Source organism: Lutra lutra, chromosome 6 (assembly GCF_902655055.1).
Source record: "Lutra lutra chromosome 6, mLutLut1.2, whole genome shotgun sequence".
Classification (NCBI taxonomy): domain Eukaryota; kingdom Metazoa; phylum Chordata; class Mammalia; order Carnivora; family Mustelidae; genus Lutra; species Lutra lutra.
The window spans coordinates 29831143-29858994 of record NC_062283.1 but is presented as its reverse complement, the minus strand read 5'-3'; the positions used below and the strand labels follow the sequence as shown (position 1 = coordinate 29858994).

At 51.9% G+C, this 27852-nt stretch overlaps 3 protein-coding genes across 3 annotated transcripts; 2 read left to right on the top strand and 1 right to left on the bottom strand.

The window, feature by feature from the left end:
- The first annotated feature begins 53 nt into the window (after positions 1 to 53).
- Positions 54 to 14480, top strand: ABHD16A (abhydrolase domain containing 16A, phospholipase). The gene is made up of 20 exons (XM_047734582.1): positions 54 to 258; positions 1252 to 1308; positions 2014 to 2080; positions 2315 to 2401; positions 5194 to 5279; positions 6860 to 6933; positions 7117 to 7239; positions 9404 to 9518; positions 9603 to 9704; positions 10816 to 10879; positions 11293 to 11342; positions 11684 to 11807; positions 12510 to 12614; positions 12847 to 12910; positions 13180 to 13236; positions 13377 to 13439; positions 13555 to 13631; positions 13715 to 13813; positions 13913 to 13959; positions 14147 to 14480. The coding sequence occupies exons 1-20, from the start codon at positions 127 to 129 to the stop codon at positions 14228 to 14230; spliced, it is 1677 nt and encodes a 558-aa protein (XP_047590538.1). The 5' UTR covers positions 54 to 126; the 3' UTR covers positions 14231 to 14480.
- A 4663-nt stretch (positions 14481 to 19143) lies between these two features.
- LY6G5C (lymphocyte antigen 6 family member G5C) lies at positions 19144 to 22095 on the top strand. The gene is made up of 4 exons (XM_047731969.1): positions 19144 to 19271; positions 19760 to 19809; positions 20326 to 20475; positions 21932 to 22095. Exons 1-4 carry the CDS (start codon positions 19144 to 19146, stop codon positions 22093 to 22095), a joined length of 492 nt encoding a protein of 163 aa, XP_047587925.1.
- Positions 22096 to 25401: 3306 nt separating this feature from the next.
- Positions 25402 to 27821, bottom strand: LY6G5B (lymphocyte antigen 6 family member G5B). Its single transcript, XM_047732163.1, has 3 exons — positions 27062 to 27821; positions 26793 to 26921; positions 25402 to 26495 (listed from the first exon to the last, which is right to left on the bottom strand). The coding sequence occupies exons 1-3, from the start codon at positions 27183 to 27185 to the stop codon at positions 26083 to 26085; spliced, it is 666 nt and encodes a 221-aa protein (XP_047588119.1). The 5' UTR covers positions 27186 to 27821; the 3' UTR covers positions 25402 to 26082.
- Between the last annotated feature and the right edge of the window lie 31 nt (positions 27822 to 27852).

Genomic DNA, 27852 nt, shown 5'->3' with positions numbered 1-27852 from the left:
TCCCCAGGGCTCGAGGCGGAGCCGGTACGTGCTGACGTCAAGGGCACGCAATACCTTAGAGGCCGGGAAAGGGCGGGGCCAGCAAGGGGACCTGCTGCTGGGAGAGCAGCGGCCGGAGCGGGGGCCATGGCGAAGCTGCTGAGCTGCGTCCTGGGCCCCCGGCTCTACAAAATCTACCGGGAAAGGGACTCAGAAAGGGCCCCGTCCAGCGTCCCCGAGACTCCAACTTCAGTCACTACCCCCCCTTCCAGCTCCTGGGTGAGTCGAGTTCTCCCCTGGTCAAAAACATGGTACGGCCCAAACCCCTTTGCGGCCTTTGCTCCCCAGCAGCGCCCATTATTGGAAATCGGGGGAGCCTCCTTGTCAAGCCAGTTGTCTGCAAAGTGCTCTTTGTACTTCCTGGGTTAAAGTCACGCCTGCGGACCGGCTGCCTCCTTTATCGCCGTTTGCCACCGCTTTCTCATTCTGACTGCCATTCCTTGCTTTTTCCTCTCGCGGCCCCCCACCCTGTCTTTCGTGGTTCGTGCTGGTCCCAGTTGACTCTTAAGTCCTGGAAGAGACCCTGCGCGGATTCGAGAGCTGGATGATTTTGCCATCAGACTCTCTATTTCTTCTGCCTCGGTGCCCTCCCCAGTTCTGTTTTATCTTCCTTCCACCCTGGCCTTGAATTTCAAGATGATTTCTACATACGTATCCGCTGCCCCCCCCCACTCAACCGCCCACCCTATCTTGGAGGCCCTAGGGTCATCGCATCCGTGAAAGCTGGGGGTGGTGGTAGACTGTGCCCCTACATGTTCTTTACCTTTTCATTGGTAGTCTCAGACTCTGTTTATTGCCCTCCACAGCTGCCCGCCCTCAGCCACATTCTCTTCCTTAATCACCCCACTGTTACTTCTGATCTTCTTTCCCTCTTCAAGTTGTCACAGTGTCTCTCCTTTCTTCTCTAACTCCTGTCCCCATATGCACATGCCCACAACCCATTTGAAACTGGGTTGTGGAAAAGGATCACGAAATGTCCAGTGAGGCTGTCACTTTTGCTCGAAAGTCCAGGCCCCTATGTTCTCATGGTCTGAGGTAGGAAATCGGGTTTAGAGTGGGGGTTGGGAAGAACGGCTTCTTTGGGAGCCAGGGATGTCCCAGGAGGGATTACTTTGGAGGCTAGAACCAGGGGACACACGTCTGGGCTCTCAAAGGGAGGAGGAAGGACTTGTCAATGGACATGGTCCTTGACTCGGCTGTCTGTTTTGGCAGGATACGTACTACCAACCCCGTGCCCTGGAGAAGCATGCTGACAGCATTCTGGCACTGGTATGTCTGTCTGCCCTGACGTCTGGGACTACTGCATCTTTTCCCATCCAGTTGCCTTCCCGAACTTTCTCCTCCCCAGCCTGGGGGAAGGCAGCGCCCCTGGGGGGGTGGGGGGGATGCTCTGGGCTCTGCAGCCGACCTCTCCAACATACGTGTGGACGCGCTCTCAAGCACACATACTTGGCATTCCCCTTTGGTGTGTGCACTGCTTTCTGTGGGGCAGTCTGAGCCCTGAGGAAAATGTGTTTACTCTTGGGACCGTCTGCAGGTTCTGAGTCCTGTGGTCCCCAGTGACCTGTCCTCCCTGGCAACTAACCTCTTGGCTGCAAAGACAGCTGTTTTCTCTGGCAGAGTTCCTATGGTGACGTTTGTGCATCTCGTGGGGACCAGGCCAGGCACTGTCCTGAGCAGGGCTGATTGAAAAGGCTTGGTTAACTTGAGCAGAAAAAGAAACTGGCCTTTAAATGTGGTGAAATTATGTCTGGAGACAGGAGGAAGAAAAGGGAACCTATATCTAATCTCCCCAGCCTCTGTTATGCTCTGATATGTTGCCTTTCAACAAATATTAAGCACCTACTGTGTTACGCACAGAATAGGTCCTTGATATGATCTCCCTCAGGTTATCCACTTTGCTCAGAGCCTAGGCCTGGAAACGGCAAACCTGTGTGTGTGTATTGATTGCTTGTCCCTGTCTCTCTGCTGCAGGCTTCAGTCTTCTGGTCCATCTCTTACTACTCCTCTCCCTTCGCCTTCTTCTACTTATACAGGAAAGGTCAGTGTGGTTTCAAAGGTGGTGGGCAGGTTGTTGGCAAATGAGCCAACCCCCCCAAAGATGAAAGGGGACCCGTGAGGATGGCTTGGCTTCCCTCTTCCATCAGGCATCTTCTTCCTCCAAGGGCATGGCTGTCCCAAAGAGAGGGTATGGGGTGGAGGTGGGGGCTGACCTGGGAAGAGATGCCAAGGGGCAGTGGGGAAAACTTCTCACATAATGCCTCTCCCCTCCTAGGTTACTTGAGCTTGTCCAAAGTGGTGCCGTTTTCTCACTATGCTGGGACGTTACTACTACTCTTGGCAGGCGTGGCCTGTCTCCGAGGTAGGTCCAGAGGGAGCCTGGTTTGGATCTCTCCTTCACTGGGTAAATATTTATTATATAGCTTTTGCAAATATAATTTTTTGCTGGGTGCTGAGGGGGAATAATTGGGAATGGTGAAGACATGATCTTTTCCTTAAAGGATTTGGTTGTAAGTAATTGGCAAGAAACTTTGCCAAACTAATTGGCAGAAAACTTTGGTATTTTCTGGAAAAGATGCATATAGCCTACAATAATTCTGCACATATCCACATATATGTTTGTAATAATCCGAAACTGGAAACAAGTCCATGGCCACAAATAGTAGGATGGATAAATACTTTAGAGGGTTCTAGTTCTACAACAGAACACAACAGAGCAATGCAAGTGAACAGATTTAAGCTACACTTAGTAACAGTTGAGTCTCAAAATTGTCATGTTGAATGCAAAAAGCATTCAGCATTACAGATAATATATGCAGTGTATTTCCACTTACGTGAATTTCAAAAAGGATGCATATATAAGTGGCAAAACACAGGCATGGTTATCTTGAGAATCAGGAGAGTGATTACCTGGGAGAGGGAGGGAACAAGACAGGGAGGCCTCTTGGAGGGATGTGACTTTGTTCTCTTCCTTGTCTCAGGTGGTGGTCACATAAATGTTTGCTTTGCTTTTTTTTTTTTTTTAAACTGAATGTGTGTTGTATAAACGTAGTTATATCTCACAATTTAATAGTGGAGAGATGATCCAAATCATTGCCCCTTGGCAGGTGCACATGACAAATACTGGGCGAGGGGATGCTTGGAGAGGGAATGGCGGGTCAGGAGCTGGATGGCTGCAGTTGGGCCCAGACAGGGGTGAGGACCTTCTGCCTGCAGCGTTCTGCCTCCCGATCTCCACCAGGTTGGGCTCCCTCCTCAGAGAGTCCTTCCCTGACCTCCCGATCTAAAAGTAGCTACCACTCCTCGGTTTTGTCCTACATTTAAATTTTATTTATTTTTTAATTTGGGCACAAAAATTAAATACAGAAGAGCTCAGAGAACACAATAATACTATAATAACACTATAATAATAATTTTTTAAAAGATTTTATTTATTTGACAGAGAGAGAAAGCAAACACAAGCAGGGGGTAGGCGCAGAGGGAGAGAGAGAAGTGGAGCCTGACATGGGGTTCGATCCCAGGACCCTGGGATCATGACCTGAGCCAAAGGCAGATACTTAACCGGCTGAGCCACCCAGGTGCCCCAATATCATAGAGAACTGAAATGCTTATGTTCTGTGATACTGTTTCAGGTACCTTTGGTCAATAAAATACTGAAGCTTTGCATTCCGAGCTGGCATTCCCATTGGAATCTTCCCCAGTTCTGTGTTCCTCTTTCCCCAGAAGTCACCATTGCCATTTGGCGGGGTTTCTTTCCTGGTCCACATTTTTATACTTTTATGAGAGATAGACCTCACTTTATCAAATCTAAGCTGTTATGAATTGTAAAATGCATTTCGATTCAGTTTTCAAATGTGAAAGGAAATAGATGTTTTAGAATCTATGAAATACGGTAACTAAAAACAGTATATAGCCCTTCTTTTTTTTTTTTAAAGGTTTTATTTATTTATTTGACAGAGATCACAAGTAGGCAGAGAGGTAGGCAGAGAGAGAGGAAGGGAAGCAGGCTCCCTGCTGAGCGGAGAGCCTGATGTGGGGCTCAGTCCCAGGACCCTGGGATCATGACCTGACCCAAAGACAGAGGCTTTAATCCACTGAGCCACCCAGGCACCCCTATAGCCCTTCTTTTGTTCATTTTACATTTTTGGCACAACTGGCATCATCCTGGACAAACCATTCTGCACCTAGCTTTGTTCTGCATATCATATGGGGCCTCTACCCCTGATGATAATAGCATTCTGGTTCATTCTGGTTTTATTTTCTTGGTAGCACTTACCCCTCTCTGAAATGTTCTTGTTTACTTGCTTACCATCTTTCTCCAGTCCTACCCCACCCCCAACCAAAGCCCCAGCTCTCAGTGCTGGAACCTGTGTGTCTCATTTCCGGTGCCTCCCATATCATTGGTGCCTGGCCCATGACACCTGTCAGGTCAGTGAAAGCAGAGAAGTCAGGGCTTCAGATTCCTTGGCAGTGAAGGGAGAGCAGATATGACCGCCAAAGGGCCAGGTGAAGAGAGGAAAGAGCTGAGCATTGAGGATGGCTCTTGTTTCAGAGAGGGAAGTGGAAGGGAGGCTGGGAGGAGCAGTCTGGATATCAGAAGGTGGCAAAGATGGACCCAGGAAGTGGAGGAGGAAGGAGTCTCGAGGAATAGGAAGAGTGCTGAGAGGCACAGTTGGAAGAGAGCAGGGACAGAGAAAGGGGACTCAACATTCAGTGAGGAAGTGATTGTGGGGCTAGAGCAGGAGCCAGGAAGCCAGATGGCAGGGAGTTAGACTGTACAGAAAAGAGAGGGAAAGCAGGCAGCGGAGAACGCTGGCAGGGAGAAGAGAAACTCCGTGCTCACCGGGGTGAAAAGTAAGCTTGCATGTTGCTGTGGTAAGACTGGGAAGGTGAACATTCTGGAGGGTGGAGCATCGGTAGCCTATCAAGAAACAAACTGAAGAAGCTGGGTGGGAGGGGAACATTAAAGCTATATACAAAGGAAGGGGGTCAGCTCGACTCTCCTGTTTCCCCAGACTCTGGGCCATCTGTTCCTTTTCCTCCCACTTCTCTTTCCAGGGCCTTCTCCTTGCCCATCTCCAAGCTTCTTCCCGAAACTTACTCAGCTTGCTCTTCCACTTTTCCTAACGCTGTTTCCTGTCCTCTCTCTCCCAGGCATCGGCCGCTGGACCAACCCCCAGTACAGGCAGTTCATCACCATCTTGGAGGCAACACATAGGAACCAGTCTGCAGAAAACAAGGTGAGAGGTGCCAGACGTCTGGGTTCCCTGGCAGCTGCTTCCTCAGCTGCCTCCCTGGAGCACTGGGCACCAGCTTCTGCCCGGGGCAGAAGGTGGGTTTTGCCACAGACCACACTGGGTTTTCGCTTGCCCATCTCTGTATCCCCTCCCACCCTGTGCAAGTGAACTATCCACCCAAGGAATCTTCCTCCCCACCAGTCCTAATGGAGTGTTCCGCAGTGTTTCTTAGAAGGGGGTCTTCTCTCTGTCACAGCAGCTCAGTTCGGTAAATGGTGTTAATTTTGGCCATGTGCATTGAACACCATGCTAGTTTGGTTCAGAGATGGGACAAGATGGACAGGTATGTCCACTCTTGTGCCTGGAAGCACAGCGTGGTGCCAAGAGGGAGAAAAGCTAGGGCACAGTGTCCTTGGAGTCGGGCCAGCCCAGCTGGTGCTGGAGTGTGATTATCTTTCAGAAGGGGCTTTGGGGCCCTATAAAGCTCTTTCCTGTTACAAAGGGGTTCCTGGGATCAAACAGCTGTGACCACCGTCATCATGCTCCACACTGTCATTTACGGAGCTACGGAATGATGTCCTGGCACGCCGCCGTCTGAGGCATTTTGCATACATCCTTCCCAGGCCTCACAACAACCACATTAGGTGGTATTATTATACCTCTGAGGAAATAGACAAAGAGGTTCAGTCACCAGCAGAGTCACGGAACAAAGGAAGTGGCTGGGTCTGGATTTGCCTGCAGGTCTGAGCAGAGTCTGCCTGAAATTTGCTTTTCTTCATTTTGTTTTTTTTGCCATTTACATTTTCATACAGTGTTTCTATTGTTCCTTCTTAGTCAAGTTATTTTTGAAAATGTCAAAAAATTTCTGTGATGGAAAATTAAAAAACAGCTCTTAAAATAGAGCACTGGGCACTCTGGGGATGAGGGAGGGAGTACAGCAGAATAGAAGACACAGCTTCTGCCACCCTCAAAAAGCATGTGGGCAGACTGAGTGGGATGACCAGAGGCGTAGATGGTCTGGGTGGCCTCACCAGCCCCTGGTTGCAGAAGTTGAAGGAAGGGAGGTGGCCATGAGGATGGAACTGTCGGAGAGGGCCTCATTATAGAGGTGGTCCCAATGCAAAGGAAGCACCGTAGGCATGACTTCCCTTCTTCCCTGTCACCCAGCCTCCAGGAAAGCATCAGGTAAAGACCCAGTGGGGGAGAGGACATGTCCAGCCAACAGACCCCCCACACCCACACTTCCTCCTTCAGAAGCACCAGCATCTCTAGCCACCCGTTCTGGGTGTGGGTCAGTCTTAAATTTTGGAAAAGCAAAGACTATTAAGTTTCTCTTCTGGAAGCAGCCAGACCAGTCTTGAGAAAGGATAGAGCCTCCTCTCTTGCCTGATTTTTCAGGCCATGACAGAGCTTACCTTCTGTGAACTGGGTCGGTGTGTGGGGATGTTGACTTGTCTCCCCCTCCCCTGATGTGCAGGGGCGAGTCTTGTGGTTGATGAGGGTGAGATGAGGTTGGGTAGGTAAGCCTGCCCTCTTAGTCGCCCTTTTCCTCCCCCTCCTCTTTCTCTCCCTGCCCACCACAGAGGCAGCTCGCCAACTACAACTTTGACTTTAAGAGCTGGCCAGTCGACTTCCACTGGGAAGAGCCCAGCAGCCGGTGAGGTCCCAGTTCTTTCATTCCCTCCCTGCTCTGTCCTGTCCCACACCTCCAGCCCCATTTGGGACCCCAGGGTCTGCTCTCCAGTGCCATCTCCTCGTTCCTAGATCCCTGCCCTCTGGACCTCAGATGTCCAGCTTGCTGCTCCTGACCCCATCCTCCCCTGCATCTTTCCATCCTCAGGAAAGAGTCTCGAGGGGGCCCTTCCCGCCAGGGTGTGGCCCTGCTTCGCCTGGAGCCCCTGCACCGGGGGACAGCAGACACTCTCCTCAACCGGGTCAAGAAGCTGCCTTGTCAGATCACCAGGTGGGAAGCAACAGGGAGAGAGGCCCACTGGGGTGGAGGGGATGTGGAGTGAGGACTCCAGGACTGGGTGCTCCAGTTCAGTCCAGGACTGGGTGCTCTCGATGTCATTTACTGGGCCTCGAGCTGTTTGTGGTAGTTTCTAATCTCGATTTGTATGTGAAGAAAAGAGGCTCAGAGAGGTCCAGAGTCTCAAAGAAGGTTTGGGATGAAGGTGAATGAAGGATTAGGATAGTAACACGATTCTGTCTGATGACAAAAGCTCTTTCATTTTGTTATTTTTTCAATTTAAGTAAGCTCTGCACCCAACATGGGCCTTGAACTCAGGACCCTGAGCACAAGAGTGACATGTTCTACCAACTGAGCCAGCCAGGTGCCCTACAAAAGCACTTTTAATGAGGCTGGGAGGGAAGAATGAGGTTGGGGGTGCGGTGGAGACACATAGCCCTAGCCGGAGCAGGGTCTGGTGGCAGCTGTGTCCTTGTCCTAGACCCTCTGCACCTTGGCTATTCTACCTTAAGCGAGCTAGTTTCTGCATCTGTAAATAGTCCACCTCTCGAGATTGGTGAGATTTGGTAGGGTAACCTGTTCACAAGGGCTTCCACCTTGTGTGGGGCCCTGAGCGCGCATGGCAAAGCCCAAGTAAGTCATAGCTGTAGTGTCACAGTAGTAAGTATAGGTACCTTGCCGTGGTGCAGATGCTGTGGGGATTTTCTGTTGCTGGGGCCTGGAGGCAAGTTCTGGGATACCAAGGAAGCGGGAGGGTTTAGCGGTCAGTGTGGACAGTGTGCCCCCTTGTCAGAGGGGAAAACCAGATTTGCAGCTTTGAGGGGATGCTGGATGGAGTGGTACAGTGTTTTTCTGGGGACAAATCCTATTTCAGGATTAACTGGAAATGGTTAATTGCCTTTTTTAGGAACAGCACCTACCTATGTGTTGAAAGTAGCCCATTGGTTCAGTAAATATTTTTAGCCCCTACTCTGTGTCAGGCTCTGGCCACCGGCCACATGGCAGATAGAGGGCACATCTCAGTAAATGGAACAGTCAGGTCTCTGCCCCCATGGAGTCTGCAGTCTGGTTTGGTGTCTTTCAAACAATGGATCTTGGGGCGCCTGGGTGGCTCAGTCGGTTGGGCGTCCAACTCTTGATTTTGACCAAGGTCATGATCTCAGAGTCTTGGGATTGGCCCACCTCTAGTGCTGTGCCCCCTGGGGAGTTTACTTTCCTCTCCTTCTCCCCCTGTCCCTCCCCCTGCTCATGTATACACACACTCTCTCTCTCTCAAACAAGTAAATCTTTTTTTAATAAAGATTTTATTTATTTATTTATTTGACAGAGATTACAAGCATTCAGAGAGGCAGTTAGAGGGGTGTGGGGGGAAGCACGCTCCCTGCTGAGCAGAGAGCCTGATGCGGGGCTCGATCCCAGGACCCTGAAATCATGACCTGAACTGAAGGCAGAGCCTTAACCCACTGAGCCACCCAGGCGCCCCTAAGTAAACACATCTTAAAACAAAATCCAGACGATGGATCTTGACCCATTCAGGAATCTTGAAATCAATTGAGTGAATTATAGCTATCATTGTTTTTAAAGTATTATTTAACTGGGGACTTTTAATAAGTTTCATTTTTAAGATTTATTTATTTAAGAGAGAGAGAGCCAGATGCACGCCCACAGTAAGGGGTGGAGTGCAGGAGGAGCAGAGGGAGAGAGAATCTTAAGCAGACTCACGCTGAGCCCCAACCCAGAGATCATGACCTGAGCCGAAACCAAGAGTTGGACATTTAACCAACTGCACCACCGAGGCCCCCTCAGTAGTAATTACACATTAACAGAATCGTAATTAGTAATAACTTTGCTTTTACTTACCATATATAGAAAGTATCATCTCCTACATTTTTAGTATATGTAACAGATGTGTGTACTGGGCCACAAATAAAATGTGCCCCTTATAAAGGTTGTAGTAAAAAAGTTTGAAAAACATCAGCTTGGTACATACAATATTTCATTAAATCCTTAAGGAGGAACACAAACACATAAGGGTCAAGAAAACAAAACTGAAGTTCAAGGGTGAAGCGGGACCCAGGGTCTCTGGGTGTGCTAGGGCTGGGATGGGCCCTGGGCCCTCCTGAGCTCAAAGGTCGGCTAACCCCTGTGTTCCCCACAGCTACTTGGTGGCACACACCCTGGGGCGCCGAATGCTGTACCCCGGCTCTGTGTACCTGCTCCAGAAGGCCCTCATGCCCATGTTGCTGCAGGGCCAGGCCCGGCTGGTGGAAGAGGTGAGGCACCCCCGCCCCCGTGCCCCAATTCTCCTCCCCCAACCAAGGATGTCACCTCCCGCCCCTCATGTCTTCCTCACTCAGTGTAATGGGCGCCGGGCGAAGCTGCTGGCCTGTGATGGCAACGAGATTGACACCATGTTTGTGGACCGGCGGGGGACAGCAGAGCCCCAGGGACAGAAGCTGGTGAGAGGGAGCAGGGAGCCCAGAGGCAGTTGTGGGGGGCAGCAGAGGTTCTGGGGATCTCAGGCCTCCAGAAGCTCCGAGGAAAGACAGCTGGAATAATCCCTGTCTCCCAGCCCCACCCTCAAGACCTCTTCTCTTGGAAAACCCTGCCATAACAAAATGGAGCAAGGAGGAGTTGACATTCAAGGACCAAAAAGTAATCTTGTAACGGTCACCACTTAGGCAGCATTTCTACAACCCTGTGGAAGAGAAACTAATTTTTTTTTTTTTAAGGATTTTATTTATTTATTTGACAGAGAGATCACAAGCAGGCAGAGAGGCAGACAGAGAGAGAGGAGGAAGCAGGCTCCCTGCTGAGCAGAGAGCCCGATGCGGGGCTCGATCCCAGGACTCTGAGATCATGACCTGAGCCGAAGGCAGCGGCTTAACCCACTGAGCCACCCAGGCGCCCCGAGAAACTAATTTTTTATGTCAACCTATTTTATAGATGATGAAACTAAGGCCCAGGATAATTTTCCCAGATCACACAGTAAGTGAGAGAGCTGGGATTTGAACCCGGGCAGCCTGGCCTCCCAAGTGGCCTACCTCCATGAAGCAGCCCTGGGAGGAGCCCTGAGCCAACAGTCTAGGGAGCTGGCTTCTGGTCCTGGCTCTCCCCAGTGCTGTCCACGCGAGTCCACGCGAGCCCCGTCATCTCTGGGCTTTGGCATGGGGCACCGTGGAATGAGTTTATCTGACTCTGTGTCTGGAGCCCAGAGATGGAAAGCAGTTGGCATACCACACAAGACAAAGTGTCATGGGAAAAAATAGACTCAAAAGCCAGAAAGGAAAAAAAGTATCCCTACCCATTTCTGAGGGCTGGCCCTCTGCTGGTCTTCCAAGGAGAAGTGGACACTGTGCTGGGTGATTAGTACTTCCTCTTCCTCTGAGGGCTCAGTTTGCTAAGCCTTTGCATCCGCTTTGCTTTTCTTCTTAGATACCTTGTGGGTTGAGAAATTTCCATTCCCCTTGAAGAGAACAGGCCCTTTCCTCTTCCCACATCCTACCACATGGGGCATTTTCTATCCCAACTTGGCTCCTTCCCAGCCCTCCTTCCTGCCTCCCTCCACAGGTGATCTGCTGTGAGGGGAACGCGGGCTTCTATGAGGTGGGCTGCATTTCTACACCTCTGGAAGGTAGGCCCGTGGCTCGGCTCTCTTTGTCCCTGTCCTTTGGAATGGAACGGCCCCACCTTCCCACACTGATAGAACCTCCCTGCGCCAGATCGTGTGTTCCCAGTGAGGTTTAAAACTCACATCTGGGGGAAAGTGTACTCCCCCTTTGCTAACCATACATCCCTCCCCTTGGGCTGTGTTCCTAACAGGATGGCCTTCGTTCTGTCCCCACCACACCATCACGTTACCTCTCCCTTCTGCTGCCTCAGAACCTCTGGTGTCATCTCCCCATTCTGGGAAGGCTGGAGTTACTTGCCTCTGAGTTTGAGGGTGTTTAGAGCTCCAGGGTTCGGTTGCTCTTTCCCCCAGGGCTGGAGGGGTTTGGGGGAGGTGTGGGCCATGAACTCCTAGCCCCTCCCCCTCCATCTTTGCAGCTGGATATTCAGTTCTGGGCTGGAACCATCCAGGCTTTGCTGGAAGCACGGTGAGACCCTCTCTGAAATCCCTTTCTTTTCCTGAATTACAGTCTCTCTCCCCCTGGTCAGCCACTAGAGTTAGGAAAAGGAGTGGCTGTTTCTGGTAGGGGAGCTCCCACTCACCTGTCACCTGGGTGCCAAGGGCAGGGAGCCAGACTCCTCCTCCCACAGTGGGAAGAGGCAGGCAGGCTGGTTTCTGGAGAGTGTAGCCCTTCCCACCAGCCTTTTCTTCTGCACCCTCCCTGTCTGTTGCAGCGGAGCTGCTAGAAAAGTCCATTTTGGGAGCTTGCCAGTGACCCAGGTGGCCTTTGGTGCTGACTCACTCCAGTCTTTGCCCTTCCTCCTGCAGGGGGTGCCATTTCCTCAGAATGAGGCCAACGCCATGGATGTGGTGGTCCAGTTTGCCATCCACCGCCTGGGCTTCCAGCCCCAGGACATCATCATCTATGCCTGGTCCATCGGCGGCTTCACTGGTACCAGCCTACCTCCTGCCCCCCTCCTCCCAATTTGTGCCACCCCTACCCCACCCCAAGGAGAGGTAGGGAAATGCATGGGGGGCCTGGCAATGGGGTCGAGGCTTAAGGGAGGAGAGGATGGAGGTGGGATATCTGTGTGGGTCTGGAAGAAGGTATCCTGTTTGTATACATTCACATTTCCTTCCACTCTTATGCCCATTACTTTATTTACTTACTTATTTATTTTTAAAGATTTTGTTTGAGAGAGAGAGAGAGAGAGAGAGTAAGGGGGAGGGGCAGAGGCAGAGGGATAGAGAGAATTCCAGGCAGACTCCCTGCCAAGCATGGAGCCTGACACAGGGCTCAGTCTCCCCACCCCAAGATCATGATCCAAGCCAAAACCAAGAGTCAGATGCCTAACCGACTGAGCCACCTAGGTACCCTCTTTTGCCCATTATTAAAAGAAGTAGACCAGGGTCCTGGGCAGGGAGCACATCAGGGAAGTGAATCTTTGCTCTGCACATCTTCTTCAGTGCACTTTGATGTTCTCTCTCGATCTTCTCTGGAGAGTGCCCTGGCCAAGTGACGTGAGGGGTTAAGGGAGACCTTGGGCTAACCTAATAGGGAGGATGGTGTCAGCCTGTAGGGTCAGTGGGACAGGGATAGGGTGGTGGGCAGGAGCCTCTCAGTCCTCACCCTTCTTTCCTATCCTGGTACCAGCCACGTGGGCAGCCATGTCCTACCCAGACATTAGTGCTGTGATCCTGGATGCCTCCTTTGATGACCTAGTGCCCTTGGCCTTGAAGGTCATGCCAGATAGCTGGAGTGAGTACAACTCCCAGGCCTGCCCTTCCAGGGAGGGGGTGGGCTGGTACTGGGAGCTTCATTCTAACTGGAGATGGATCCTTTTGCTGTGGGTGGGGAGTGGGTCACCCCACTATTGAGAAGCAGGAGGACTCCCCTGTCTGGGGCCTCAGTTTTCTCTGTGAGCACTGGGGACTTTTGTGTTGGACAAGGGCTTTGTCTCTGTCATCCCTTCACTTTTATCCCACTCCAGGGGGCCTGGTGACCAGGACAGTGAGGCAGCACCTCAATCTGAACAATGCAGAACAGCTGTGCAGGTGAGAGAGGGCCGGCCAGCAACATCCTTCCCCGCCTCCCCCCTGTACAGGCTCTGCTTGGTATTCGAGCAGATCTCCCAGTAAGGCCAGACTTTGGGCAATGGGGCCCATTCTTTAATATTTTCTCATCCTTGGGTGATGGGCTAGCCCATGGGGCCCTCTATAGTGGGGGATGAGAAGGCAGCCCTTTGGGGGTGGGGGGTGGGCAGTGGCCGGGTGTTACCATCTCCCTCTGAGCACTCTCTCCCCCACAACGATCTCCTCTGAAGGTACCAGGGCCCCGTGCTGCTGATCCGCAGAACCAAGGATGAGATCATCACTACCACGTGAGTGCCGGGGAGCCTCTCCCCTCCTGGATCCCAGATGGAACTAGGAAGTTGCCCTTCCCACCTCTGCCCCTGGAAGGTGTCCAAACCCTCCCTCCCCAAACTCTAGCCTCTTCAGTGTCCATTCTTCCCACCCCCAGGGTTCCTGAGGACATCATGTCCAACCGAGGCAATGACCTCCTGCTGAAGCTCCTGCAGTACCGGTGAGCCAGGGGTGTGTGTACTGACACGGCACAGTGGGGAGCGGGGGAGGAGGGCTTGGGGTGAGGAGTGAAGGGAACTGGGTCCTGACTTCCCATCCCCATGCTCCCTCTGTAGGTATCCCCGTGTGATGGCAGAGGAGGGTCTTCGAGTGGTGAGGCAGTGGCTGGAGGCCTCCTCACAGCTGGAGGAAGGTGCATGCAGATGCTGTGAGGCCTTTGGGTGGGGACATGGCAAGGCCAGGCACTGACTGGCACTCCTCTCTCTCCCTGAGCAGCCTCCATTTACAGCCGTTGGGAGGTGGAAGAGGACTGGTGCCTGTCCGTCCTCCGCTCCTACCAGGCAGAACATGGGCCTGACTTCCCCTGGAGTGTGGGTAAGGGTGTCCTGGGGCAGGAGAGGGTGTCAGGAAGAGTCCAGGAAGGGGATGAATACCCGGATGTATGGACCCTGTGTGAGCGCCTCTTCTCTGCAGGGGAGGACATGGATGCAGACGGAAGGCAGCAGCTGGCCTTGTTTCTGGTGAGCTAAGGGGTGGCGAAGGAAGGGGGTGCCCGAATGGTCAGGGGACACGTGTAGGGCTTGGGGACAGCACTGGAAGTGGCAGCTTGTAGAGAGTGGGTGGTGGTTTCACGGGCCGTGGAGATGTTTGGTGGCTGCTGCTCACTGCAGTGTTCTGCACCCCACCTGTCCTGCCCTCTTTCTTCAGGCTCAGAAGCATCTGTACAACTTTGAGGCCACCCATTGCACCCCGCTCCCGGCACAGAACTTCCAGATGCCCTGGCACCTCTAGCGGCCACAGTGGGACTCGTTCTGAAAGAGTGGGACAGGAGGAGACATGAGGAAGGAGCCTCTTACTTGTGATTCTCTGTGTTCATGTTGCTGTTTATAGTTTGTGGAAAGTGGGGGACTGTCCCCCTTCTCACTGCCCTCTTGCACGTTTCCCCTCATCCATCCGGCGGTACCTAACCTTGCCCGACACGCACCCAGCATTCGATGAATGAATTATTCCTAATAATTAATAAAAAGGTATTTTTTCTACAGTTGGGTTAAGTGTTTGACTTCCTGAATGTCCAGGAGCCTGGGGCTGAAGCCCCAAACAGCTGGGTTTTGGGGAACCCAACCCCATCCAGCCTATTTAACCCTTCCCATCCCTGCTGTTCCCCCAGGCCTTCAGCCCCCAACCTGAACTGTCCTCATACGGTGGGTCCCCAAGCCTCCCCGTTTGCTGGTCTAGTAGTATCATCACGTACAGCCTCCCCTGCCGGCGCCCCAGTCCGTCCTGCGTAACCCTGCAGCCTCCCCGGGACCTCACGGCTTTGTCGCCTACAAAGGGTTCTAGTACCTGATTTCCCCTACTCAGGGATCTTCTATGGATTTCCAGATTCAACCCGCATGGCTTCACCATCAGTACCCCCAGTGTTTCTTGCAAAGATCTTGCTATTCCCATGAGGAGTGAGGAACAGCCCACTCCTCACGTCTTAAGCAGCAAACCCTGTATACCTCCTCACTGTGTCATTAAGTCTCCTTCAACAACAGGGCCTGTCAGGGACAGAGGCCAGAGCTCCAAGGGCTCATGTTCTCCTAGAGCCACATTTCACCGTTCCAGACAGCTATTAAAAGAAAATCCTTAGTTTGAACCTGAGGAAATTGGTTTCCTCTAACTTCTGTCCTATTTCCAATCCTTGTATTTCATGGAACAGAGTAAGTCCTTCTCCCACCCATCAGTAGGTTCCCTGGCCACTTCCTTCTTTGGGAACCTCTTTTCTAGATGACACTCCCCCAGATTTACCACCTTGGCCACTGTTTTGAACAAGCTTAATTAACATGGGCAAGCAATAAAGTTTTGTCCTGGATGGCCGCTGACTAATTTCAGTGTCTCCTGGGCTCCGGGGCATGAAGGTCCTTCTGCAGTCTCTGGGACAGGAGCATACTGAGTCTCCACTGGAAGGGTGATCTCTGAGACATCAGGTGATAGGACACCTGGTATTTGGGGTTAAAAGAGAGGAAGTGGCCACAGCTTCACCACTTTGAGCAAACACTAGAGAATTGATGCCGGCGCTCTGCTCCACTGTCCTGTCCCAGGGGGCAAACACGGTGGGAGGTGTGGAGCAAGCAGCTGTAGGCCCAGTTGCCAGGTTCTGAACCTCACCCTCCCTCATCTATGAATACAGTTAATCCCCTGGAAAACAAGTCTGTTCAGCTAAATTAACAACCTCCTTGAATGCAAATAGGGGGTACCTAGGCCCACCTTCCCACCCTGGAGGCAAAGGACTCCCCCTTCTTGGCCATGGCAACTAGGGACTCTGTTGACCTGCCTCTATCACCACTTCCCCCTCCCCCCTTCTTCCTGGACATACTATAAAGAACAGTGGATGTCATGAGGAGCCCTTGGATATCTGAAGTGGATAGCAAGGGTTAGGTTTAACATTTGAATTCTGGACACCTCTCACACAGGCAGGGGCTTTAGTCTACCTCCTTAGATTACTTCCCGGTTGGTAAAGCTCACATCAGCTGTCCGTTTTCAGAATAACCACCCACCGGGGTTGGGACCAGCTCCCTGTTCACCCCTCACCCTATATAGCAGGGTTCCGGCGGTCTCAGAACAGCTGAGATGCAGATCCCTCATCTGCTGGGGGCTCTAGACCTTGCCCTACTGGGCATCAGGTAAGGCCCGGATGGCCAGGCATCCCCGAGGAGCTGGGCACATTTGGTGAGAGGATGGAGGCTGAGACAAAGAATTAGCACCTGAGCAGGAAACCTGGGAAGGAGAGGGGGTCCCTGGGCTAAGCCATCCCTCATTTCCCCCTATCTTACAGATGCAGGCTCGCCCTGCACTGCTTTCAGCGTGAGCTGAAGGGGTCAGCTCTGGGCTCCGTGTTTGGGGTGAAGATTTGCTCCACTTCCCCAGGAGGGTCAGGTGTTTCCTTCCTGGCTGTCACAAGTGAGTGAGGGCCAGGTACCTATCCATTCATTCATCATCCAGCCACTCAACAAGCTATCCCAACTTCCTGAGGGAGGAACCGAGTCATTCTTTTTTTTTTTTTTTTTTTTTTTTTTTTCATTTATTTATATTTGGGTTTAAGATCGCTTCCCCGGTTCCTCTCCAGACCGCCTGGTCTAGCCTTTCCGCTAACAGAACTTGGCTCTCGGCCAGCCCAATCATCCCCAGCCCCGTCCCTTGCTGGCCCCGCCCCATTCCCCCGACGACCGCATTCTGTCCTCAGGCCCCATCTCCTTTATTTCTCACCCGGCGGCTTACCCCTAGGAATCCCTCGTCCCGAGGGAGGGGAACTCAGCGCAAATACCGCCCTTCGCTGCTGTCACTATGGCGACTACAGCAGCGCCCCGCCTCTTCACCCTGGAGAACCTCCTTGGAGCCCGTCACCGTGGCAACGAACTCACGAGGCTGTGCCAGCGCACTGGCCGCGCCCTGTCGCTTACACTGGGGAGTAACAATATGAAACAGGGCAGCTTTGCGGGCGCTGAGGCCACGCCCTTCCCGAACAACACCTTTTCCAGCCCCACCCAGCCCAGCCTGGGTGTGTTGCCTCCCGCAGAGCGCACCGACTGCGGTCTTCTAGTCCCCAGCGAGTCTTCCCGGACTCCTTCAGGGAGCCCAGCCTTAGCTACCCATAACTCCCTAGTGCTTGGACTTGTCGCTACGGTTATATTCGAGAGAGGGGTTTCGAGGACGCCCTTTTGTCCCCTTCGCTTCAAGAGTAGCCCCCGCTCTCTGATTCTCTTCTACCACTTTGTCGTTCCTTCAACAGACATTTCGGCTGGTGCCTGGCGCCCCCCCCCCCCAACTTCATTACTCTTTTTCAATAACACGTTTTTCTTTTTTCATTCATCCCAAGGCTCTTGGGAGCAGGGCGGCGTGCGCTTTCCTTTCGTGATTCTTCTTTCCCATTCGTCTTCTTGGCGCGAGTCTCCGTCCATTTCTTCCCATCTTCCCCGTCAGCACCCCGAGGACGGATGATTTTTGGAAGGTCCGGGACTTTAAGCAGGGAGCCCTCCGGCAGGGCCGCACCCCAAACCTCCAGACCCGAAGCTGGAGCAGGCGATCCGCTCTGTACGACCAGCTCTTCCCATAGCCCACCCACACTTAAAGTAAAAACCCCAAGGGGCGCCTGGGTGGCTCTGCTGGTTAAGTGTCTGCCTCTGGCTCGGGTCGTGATCTCCGGATCCTTGCTCATAGCGGGGAGCCTACTTCTCCCTCTTTCTGCTGCTCCCCCTGCCTGTACGCTCTCTCTGAAAAATGGATAAAATCTTTTTGAAATAATAATAATAATAATAATAATAATAATAATAAAGTGAAAACCCTAGGGACGCCTGGGTGGCTCAGTTGGTTAAGCCGCTGCCTTCGGCTCAGGTCATGATCCCAGCGTCCTGGGATCGAGTTCCACATCGGGCTCCTTGCTCAGCGGGAGCCTGCTTCTCCATCTGCCTCTGCCGGCCACACTGTCTGCCTGTGCTCACTCTGACAAATAAATAAAATCTTAAAAAAAAAAAAAAAAGTGACAACCCCAGGTCTCTTAGACCGACCTCGAAAGCAGCAATCTGAGTCCGCCAACACTTCGAGCCAAGCAGGCCACGCCCCCGCCCCTTGCCCCAGCAGAGGAGGTGGGCGGGGCGCCTGAGACGCCCACCGCCGCTGATTGGTTGCTGAGTAGCCTCGCTGGGAGGGTTGGTGGCCGGGCAGCGCCGCCTTCCGGGGAAGCCGCGTAGTCCTCTGGTTGTCAGGGGTGAATGTCTGGGTCCCACGCGGGCACGGCTCTCCCAGGTTTTCTTCCCAGCCGTTCCCCGCCGAGAACGGAACTTGGGCTGGGGGCGGCCCCCGCATCCTCCTGGGAGCCCTGAGGTGCAATCAAGCTCGGAGAGCGAGGGTATGGCGTCGGATCCCGTGGGCGCCGGAGATCAGAACCACTGACCTGCAGCTGAGCTTAGGCGGGCAGAGGAAGGGGGGCGTAAGGAAAGGTGCTGGCCACCCGGAACCCCCACAGAGGCCACTGGACTGAATAGGTCCCTGGGGACCCAGATGTCCTCGCTTTGGGATTTCTTACCGTTCCCCTTTTTCTCCATCTTGGAAAGCGGTAATCACCAATCACCTCCTTGTGCAAGCTTACCGCCCCCCACTTTTCCTCTTTCCTTATTCAGTCTAACTCCAGATCTGTCCAGTCTTTCTCCTAAACGTTGGTCAGATTCAGTCATACCGTCTCCTGCCTCTCTTCTGCTAGACCATACCGCCATCTTGTGACTGGACTCAGGAATAGCTTCCTAACTGGTTTCCTCGCCTTGGCAATCTTTTACAAAGAGAAATCTGATCTTGTTGATCCTTTGGTCAGTGCCTTTGACTGCCCAGGCGCTCCTGGGAAGCACTCGTCTCCCTCCCCACCCCCAATTATTCCTTGTTGCCTCCCCCACTAGACTGTGAGGGCAGGGATTTTGTGCCATGTTGTATCCCCAACATCTGTTACTTTGAATAAACTTCTGTAGATTAAATATGAAAGTTTCCCTCTCATTTCCTCTTGCCAGGGTCCTGTCCCCAAGGTAGAATATTAGGCCTTAGTGGGGTCATGGGTGAGGACACTCTGTCTCTCTGGCTATCCTGGCACTGATTTCCACCCCAAATGGGTGTTCCCTTCCTCTTGGCCAATTTCTCTTCCACCAATATAAGCCCCAACTGGAGGCTGGTGGGCAGTCATGCATCTTATGACAGGCCCTGCAGGTCGCTGGAGTATGGGGTCCCTGGGCCTCCACAGCATCCCCCAAGTCCTACACATGGTCCTTTTAACAGCGCTGGTCATGATGAGCTTGGTGTTTGGTAAGTGGCTCTAAGGGGTCAGAAGGGTCTCCTGGTCTGTGCTGAGTGGAGAAACTCACAGATAGCAGGTGTATGGGTACATCTGTCCAGGATGCTCGGGTAAACCCGGCAGGACGAAAGGTGGGATGGATTGGCTTGATGGAATAATGCCTAGGGACTGGCAATAGACTGATATTCACTCTGAGGGAGATTTCTAGTTTTTACCCCAGGGCCGTCTAAACAGCAGTGACCTGAATGGAGACACTGAAGTGATGCCGTTTAAATCTGGGGCAGTGCAAAATAAGGAGGGTCCCTGGAACATGCTAAATGACAGAACTAGGATCCCCAGAATAGAACAAACCTCATTCCAGCCTGATAATCTCCTCACTTGGCTGCAAAACACCACCTATGTAGAAATAGGATTCAAAGTATTTGTTCAGTATCTGCCTCACACTAAGTGCTCCTTAGTACATTCCTCATGGGTGTGGGGACTCATTAACGTGTGGTCTGGGCCAGGGTTCAGAGGAAGAGGGAGCTGTATATCCTCGTGGTTGGGGAGGGCTTTGGTGACAGCGTTTAATATGAGTGAAAAGACCACCAAACAGAGAATGTGGTGGTGGGCTGCTTGACGTCTGTCTACACAAAACACAGACTCCTCCTATCCTGTGATGATACAGTCTCCTGTTCACCTCTGAACATTACAGATTTAAGGAAGCATATTCAAAAGCAAGTCCATAGTGGTGGGGGACTGTAAAACCAAGTCCCAGAGGAAGAACTGTCCTCACTGAACTCCCCAAAGCTGGAATGAGGGGCCCCTGCCCATCCTTTGAACTTAGAAACTTGCAGAGTGCTGGGCACACGTTAGCGAGTGAATGAATTCCTTAATAAGTTCCTTATTTCAGGAGGTGTAAGAGCAGAGAATGGAGATTTTAACAAGGACTTTAAGGCCTCTGATAGAGAATTAATTCAGATGGTTTTCAAGAAATGGAGTTCTTATGGTTTTCTGAGATGGGGAGGTGGGGAGGGGGTTGACCAACCAGGAAATGAGGTAGGTTTGGAGTCAGTGTTTCTCTGTGTTCTAGGTGATTTTGATCCTGATTCGGTTCAGCTCCCCAAATACCTGCGCTGCTATCGATGCCTCTTGGAGACCAAGGAGTTGGGATGCCTTCTGGGGTCTGACATCTGCCTCGCCCCGCCTGGCAGCAGCTGCATGACCCTCCTCATAAAGAACAGTGAGCTGCTTGTCTTCGGCTCAGCCCATTCCCGAAATGCATCTCTTAGCTGCACCCCATGTTGGGTTCCTGCAACCTCTAGACACTGCTCCCCATCCTGGTCTCTTTCCTTACCTTCAGAGCCATTCTCGGTCTCCACTTCCATGCTCCTGTTCCCTCAGCCTGCCATTGCCCGGATTCTGCCTTCCTTACAGCACCCAGCCTTGTAGGGGACCCCTGTGATCACCAAATCCCCCAGTCTGTCCTCAGACTGCCTTCTCCCTGCCTGTGAGCCACAGTTCCTGCAGACCTCTCTGCCTTGTCCACTGCTTCTTCCTGGTCTCTTTCCCTGGGTCTTGCCTTATTCTCCTTGACCCTTAAGGTTCATGCTCACCAAAGTTTGGGCCTTAGCTGTCTTCCCACTTCACTCTTCCCAGAGGATTTGCTCGGATTCCTCCTCAGTTTGAATGTTAGGCCAAACTGTCATGTCAAATGGCCCTCTGGACAGCTTCACCTCATTTTCAATTTGCTGACAATTGTCTATATTCCGTTCCTCATGCCTGCTTTTCCACACAATCCTTCACACTTTTCTTTCTGCTCTCCCTTTTTCTTTCCTTCCTTCTTTTCCTCCTTCCCCCCACTTTCACCTGGGGGCCCCTCCCTTACCCTTTTTAAAACACAAAACACATATTATGTGCAAGCACAACCCTCTGAGATACGTACTGTTATTACTACACCCCACCCCATTTTACAGATGAGGAAACAGAGGCACAGAAAAGTCAATTCTTTGCCCAAGTCTCCTAGAAGCTGAGTCAGTTTGTGGTGATTCCAGAAATGGTGCTCTTAACCACTACACGAGATTACTTTCAAATTCAAATTCAAGTCTTTTTATTACACTTTTTAAAAATAATGGATATGGTCCGGGGCGCCTGGGTGGCTCAGTGGGTTAAGCCGCTGCCTTCGGCTCAGGTCATGATCCCAGGTCCTGGGTTCGAGCCCCGCATCGGGCTTTCTGCTCAGCGGGGAGCCTGCTTCCTCCTCTCTCTCTGCCTGCCTCTCTGCCTACTTGTGATTTCTCTCTGTCAAATAAATAAATCTTAAAAAAAAAATAAAAATAGATATGGTCCAATATCAGAGTACTCAAGCATATCAAAGAGATGCCTCTCCCAATTTTTTCTTATATGGTCCCAGCCAAAGTGCTGGTTCCCCTGGAGCAAGACCCAGCTCAGCCCCCTCCAACCATTACTATATTTTGAGTGGTTCTTTCCCACCAACCTTCCACAGAACCCATAGCTGGTAACTCCCCCTGCCATCCCTGCCCCTGGCCAGTTTCAGGAATTGTTCCCTTTTGGGGATCCAGGGAAGGGTGTGGGGGCAGTGATGCTAAGTCCATATGGAGTGAGGGGATGGAGGGGTTTGGGGGGTGTGCCTGGGACCTGGGATCTATGTATCACTGGTTGCTGCCATCCTTCCCCAGACAGTGGTTCTGACATCATGGTGAGTGACTGCCGCCGCAAGGAGCAGATGAGTGATTGTTCATATACCCGCTCTTCTCCAGTGTTTGGCTTCTGGATATTTTCTCGATGCTGCTTCCGGGAGTTCTGCAATAACCCCCAGAACAGAGTCTTCTATATTCCTTAGAATTTCTGCAGAGAATTTTAGAATAAAATCCTCCCAGCCTTTCATCTTCCTGATTTCCAGCTGGCTGGCACAGCCAGAACAACTTCCAGTTCCTTCTACCAGCCCTCCTGGCCTCCCTCAATAGGATCCCAGCCCTATCTTCCTCTTGGTTGACACCCTTCAACACTCCTATTCCCACTCTGTCCCTCCCCTGGGCTCCCTCTCCAGAAGTCTCTGAGTTTTGTTTTTAAGTCCTCAAGGTCTGACTTTTCTCCTCTCTTCTCCCACCTCTCAGCTGCTTCTTTGCCTGGCTTTGCCCCTTCTCTCACCTCAAGTCCCCAGGTGTTCCAAATAAATTGGTGTGCAAACTATACGGCCTGTCTGTCTCTTCTGGTCATGGTGGAGGCTGAGGGAGGCTGAGATCCTGCCTGACTTCCCCCCTGTGGGGGCGGGTAAGGGGCTCCCAGCTCTGCTGAGCTCTGCTCCTGCCCAGACTCCATATCTTGGATTCACCTCTAGGCACAAAAAGGTGAAGAGGAACTGGAAGTGCTCCTGCAGGGATGGCTGAAAGGGCAGGGGGCATCCTTGGCAGTGGGGTCAAATCCAGAGCTGTGTGAGAACCGGAAGGGAGGTTCACAGGGGGAAGAGGGTGCTGGTGGAGTGGAGCTGTGAGAGGCCCAGGCCTGGGGCGGGGTGGGGGAAGCCTTCAGTGGAAGAGTTTCTAGGTCTCGTGGAGTCCTGGCCTTATCCCAGGCTCAGCTTCCTTCTTCAAGGACTGTGAAGTTACTACAGAATTTTGGGCCTCGCGTTCCTCAGCCTCTGAGACTTCCTCTTTGCCTTGCTAGAGCTGTATAAACCTAGACTTTTACACCAAAATCAGAGGTGTGGAGAAAAGTGGGCCCAGACCGCGGCGAGTGCACACAGGTTTGACCTATTTTTGGACCTCCAACTGCTCCCTGACAATACATATTGATATCGGTGCTTCCTACCAGAGCACAGACCATTAAAGGGACCATGGAGCTCTGTTAACATTTGGACAAAATGTGTAAGTGAAAATATATGCCATAGGATGCCATGTGTATCAAGCAGACAGAATTCCTCTAAGCAGCTACAACTCAGGACAGTGGCTACCGCTGAGTTGGGAGACCTGCCTGGGAGGGTGCACAAAGGCAGCCTTGGGTGCTGATAAAGGCCTTTATACTGACTCGAGGACTGGTGACACAGGTATGTGGTTTACAAAAACTCAAGTTATGGTGTATGCAAGCTTCTGCATGTTTTGCCAGAGGTTTAAAAATAGGCCAGAGGGGCACCTGGCTGGCTTAGTTGGTACAATGTGTCACTTTTGATCTCTGGGTTGTGAGTTCGAGCCCCACATTGGGGATAGAGATTCCTTTAAAAAGTAGTAACAGGGGCACACTTGGTGGCTCAGTTGGTTAAGTGTCTGCCTTTTGGGCCCTGCATCAAGCTCCCTGCTTAGCTGGGGGTCTGCTTCTCCCTCCCCCTCCTCCCTGCTTGTTGTGTTCTCTCAAGAAAGAGGAGTAAGGGGACGCCTGGGTGGCTCAGTTGGTTAAGCAGCTGCCTTCGGCTCAGGTCATGGTCCCAGCGTCCTGGGATCGAGTCCCGCATCGGGCTCCTTGCTCAGCGGGAGCCTGTTTCTCCCTCTGCCTCTGCCTGCCATTCTGTCTGCCTGTGCTCGCTCTCTCTCCCTCTCTCTCTGACAAATAAATAAAATCTTAAAAAAAAAAAGAAAGAAAGAAAGAAAGAGGAGTAAGCAGGCTCCTTGCTAAGCAGAGAGCCTGATGTGGGGCTCAATCCCAGGACCCTGAGATCATGACCTGAGCTGAAGGCAGAGGCTTAAGCCACTGAGCCATCCAGGTGCCCCTGCTTGTGTTCTCTCAAATAAAACCTTTAAACGTTTTAAAAAGCAGTAGTAGGGCGCCTGGGTGGCTCAGTGGGTTAAGCCGCTGCCTTCAGCTCAGGTCATGATCTCAGGGTCCTGGGATCAAGTCCCGCATCGGGCTCTCTGCTCAGCAGGGAGCCTGCTTCCCTTCCTCTCTCTCTGCCTGCCTCTCTGCCTACTTGTGATCTCTGTCTGTCAAATAAATAAATAAAATCTTTAAAAAAAAAAAAAAAAAAAAAAAAAAAAAAAAAAGCAGTAGTAAGGGGCGCCTGGGTGGCTCAGTGGGTTGGGCCGCTGCCTTCGGCTCAGGTCATGATCCCAGGTCCTGGGTTCGAGCCCCATGTCGGGCTTTCTGCTCAGCGGGGAGCCTGCTTCCTCCTCTCTCTCTGCCTGCCTCTCTGCTTACTTGTGATTTCTGTCAAATAAATAAATAAAATCTTAAAAAAAAAAAAAAAGCAGTAGTAATACATACACACATGAATGCCACAATCTGTATGTACCCTTGTCCCTAGGGCATGTGTCTATTTTGGAGGCTCTCATTTTCACCTGTACACACACTTACATGCATTCTTTCAAGCCTATGAGGTACTAGCCACTCCTTGACAGGTGACCAAAGGTAGGGACAAACTTAACCAAATGGCAGAGGAGCTGGGATTGGGTACCCCAACCATTAAGCTGTACTACTTTTCAGATAAAGGTTTCACAACCCCAGCACCGGTTTATGAGATTCAGAATGAGCTGTACTCATTAACACCAAGCCCAGAACAGTGTGTTTACTACACGTATGGAAAAAGTTGTGAATATTCATTATTGCTTTCTGTATGCTTGTAGTTTTTCAAATGGAGTATTAAAATTAAATATCTAGCAATGGCAGCTCCAACCATGTATCTCTGAACACCCCCATGCCCCAACGTAGCTCCCTACTGAGGGGTCCTGAGTGCCAGGATCCTAAAAGGAACAGGCAAGAACCCAGATCCCTTAGCACCAGGTTACTCTGAGATATAGACCTGGGCCCTTTGGTTTGCTCCTGAGTTTTCCTGGTTCAAAGGTTTTTCTACCTCTCTTAGACGGAAAACCCTGATGTGACCGGAGTTTAACTTTCTATGTTTTGTTTCTAGGGTAACCTCTTTTTAAATTAAAGATTTTATTTTTAAATAATCTCTACACCCAATGTGGGGTTCAAACTTAACTCCAGGATCAAGAGGCGCATGCTCTACTGACTGAACCAGCTAGGCGCCCCATAAGGCAAGTCAAAGGCTGAGAAATCATAACCCTCACAGCTGAACAGATCTCTAGCTAAGCAGAAGGTGGGATGGATATAGGCTTTTAGGGGACAAGCCATGAGGAAGCCACAAAGGCCAAGTAGAGTGGACCAGGCTGTAGATGGTTTGATCTCCATGCCCAATCAACCTTCTTTTTGCTCATACCTGAGCCTGACCCCATAAACAGTGTGACACAGACTCAGCCCAGTCCATTTATTGTGGAGGTTGTGGAGAGCAAGCAGGAGATGTGGAGCAGAGCAGTCCAGACCCTCACCTCTCCTCTCCTCTGGCATCTACTGAAGTGGGTGTCAGGCCTCAGCGATGCCAAGTGGGGCTGAGGAGGCCAGGGACCGCAACGAGAGAGAGAAACAGACAACCAGAGCAAGGGTGGGGGTGGAGGCAATGAGGCAGGGACAACACAGTGCCTAGTCAGGAAGCGAGCAGGGAAGTCTACCCTTCATTCTTCCTGTTGCAAGTTCAGTCTGGGTCTCAAGATAGACACAGGATGTGATCTACAACCAGATCTAAACGGGGGCAGGTGACCAGAATGACAAAGGATTTGAAAGATGAGGGGGGATGACAGGCTCCGGTGACAGGAAAGGGATGAGAAAGCCACTGTGCCTTCCCCAGGCCAGCCTGGGCAGATTCTGAACTCATTATTTTCTAGGAGGGGCAGCACTGCCAGTTTCTGGGAAAGAAAAGATCCCAAAGCCACAGTCCTGCTGTGGAAGGGAGGTCAGAGAAATCAGAGAGCAGAGAACATAGGTGTTCTAGGAGGGCAGCAAAGGGGGCTGTGGTGTTAGAGAAAAGATGGGGAATGGAGTGAAATCCAGGAAGCCTAAGCCATCAGGGCCTAGCCCAAGGAAGAACCAAAAGTCCTGAACTGTTGAGGAACAAATATATGTGACGTAGGTCAGCAATGGACAAGTTCAGGTTCAGGGGCAGGATGGCCAGGGGGTCCAGGCCTTTGGGCTCCTTCCCAGCATGGAAGCTGCGGAGGGGCAGTGAGAGGTTCAGGGCCTGGTAGAACCACTGGATCTGGGACTCGGACAGGGGCAGGGCCCAGGCCCCAGCTGGGGGATCATCCAGGGCATCAGGCAGGGAGCTGTGGAGCTGGGGACTAGACCAGGAGTTGCAGTAATCATACTGGCAGCACTGGGCCTGGTACCAGTATTCTGAGAAGTAGGTATTACGTTTTTCTTGGCAGCGGTAAGAATTATACTGTCCACAGCCTCGGATGAGGAAACGAATCTTGGTATCTGGAGAAGAGGGAACAGCTAGCTAGTAACCCCCACTGCCTCCCAGTCCCCAGACCTGTTATCCTTACCCTAGACTCTCCCCATGCCTCACCCAGACCCGACTTCCATCCCAGACTCCTTCCCTCTGAAGGAAGGAAAAACTGGCTCAGCAGACCTCCCCGGAACCCTAGACTCCTCCTTCCAGGATCCTGCTATCTTCCTCTTGCACCCCAGGCCCTAAGCAGCCCTCATCTGAGAGGAAAGGGGACCAGGCCATGGGCTATCCCACCAGCAGCCCCTTCTTGGGGCTTGACTCACCATAATAGATGGTGATCACCATACACGGTGACGGCGTGCTGATGGTGCACTTCTCTGAGCCTGAAATACACCCTGCAGAAGGGTCTTCTAAGAGGCAGAGGTGGCAGGTCCGGACTTCAGGAACAGGAGCTGGGGAAGCAGAAGACAGATGGGATGGGAGTGTCGGCTCATTCCAAGTTCTGCTTACAGGGAGCCCATGAACCAGGGCTACAGCCCCACCCCATTCCAGGACTGTCACTTCTCCCTCCTCGCCCCTGGGCCCCACTTACCTTTTCCCACTGCGAAGCCCACCATGACCAGCACACCTACAAGCATGTGCGCCTTCATGATGGAATTCTGGGGAGAAGGGCAGTCCCTGAGGGGTATCCTGAAACCCCACCTTCCTGTGACCATGCTCTTTGATCCTGAGCTGCAGGGTGGTTTTGGTAGACAGTTTGAGCAGGAGCTGTAGATGCAGAGCTATATTCCTCAGCTGGGGGAGGAAGTTATTAACTTGGCTGGAGAACGGCATGTCCTCACCCACAAGGTCGGGTTCCTGAACGTGGGAGCAGTGGCCCAGACAAGACCTGGGCCTTTATCCAGCTTTCTATTGTTCTCATGCCCTGAAAAGATCTATTCCCACACCTAAAGGGTCCACGGATCAGCTTCTGTCTCTGGGACCACATGCTGTCCTTCCCACTGCAGAACAGTCCCTACTGTGCTGGGAAAAACTTTGGCCAGGCACCCAGGGTCCCCATCCTTCTGAGAAGAGCATATCTCAGCTCCCCCAGCAGGGGGTGCACAGACACCACCCTGCACCAATTGTGGACCTTGTCCCTCTCCACCCCTTACAGTTCTGTTTACTTCAGGACCACTTGCCCTGTAAAATCAAAACCGGAAGATTTTGTTGTTGGTTATACTACTTACGGTACAAATAAATAAACAGCCTTAAGTGGCTGAAAAAGAACAAATGTCTCTAGACTTTGAAATCTGATTTTCCCCTCAGGCTGTGGCCTTGAACATCTCCACATTCAGTACTAGAAATTCTGCTCTGCTGCTAAAGACCTTACCCAAATCCACT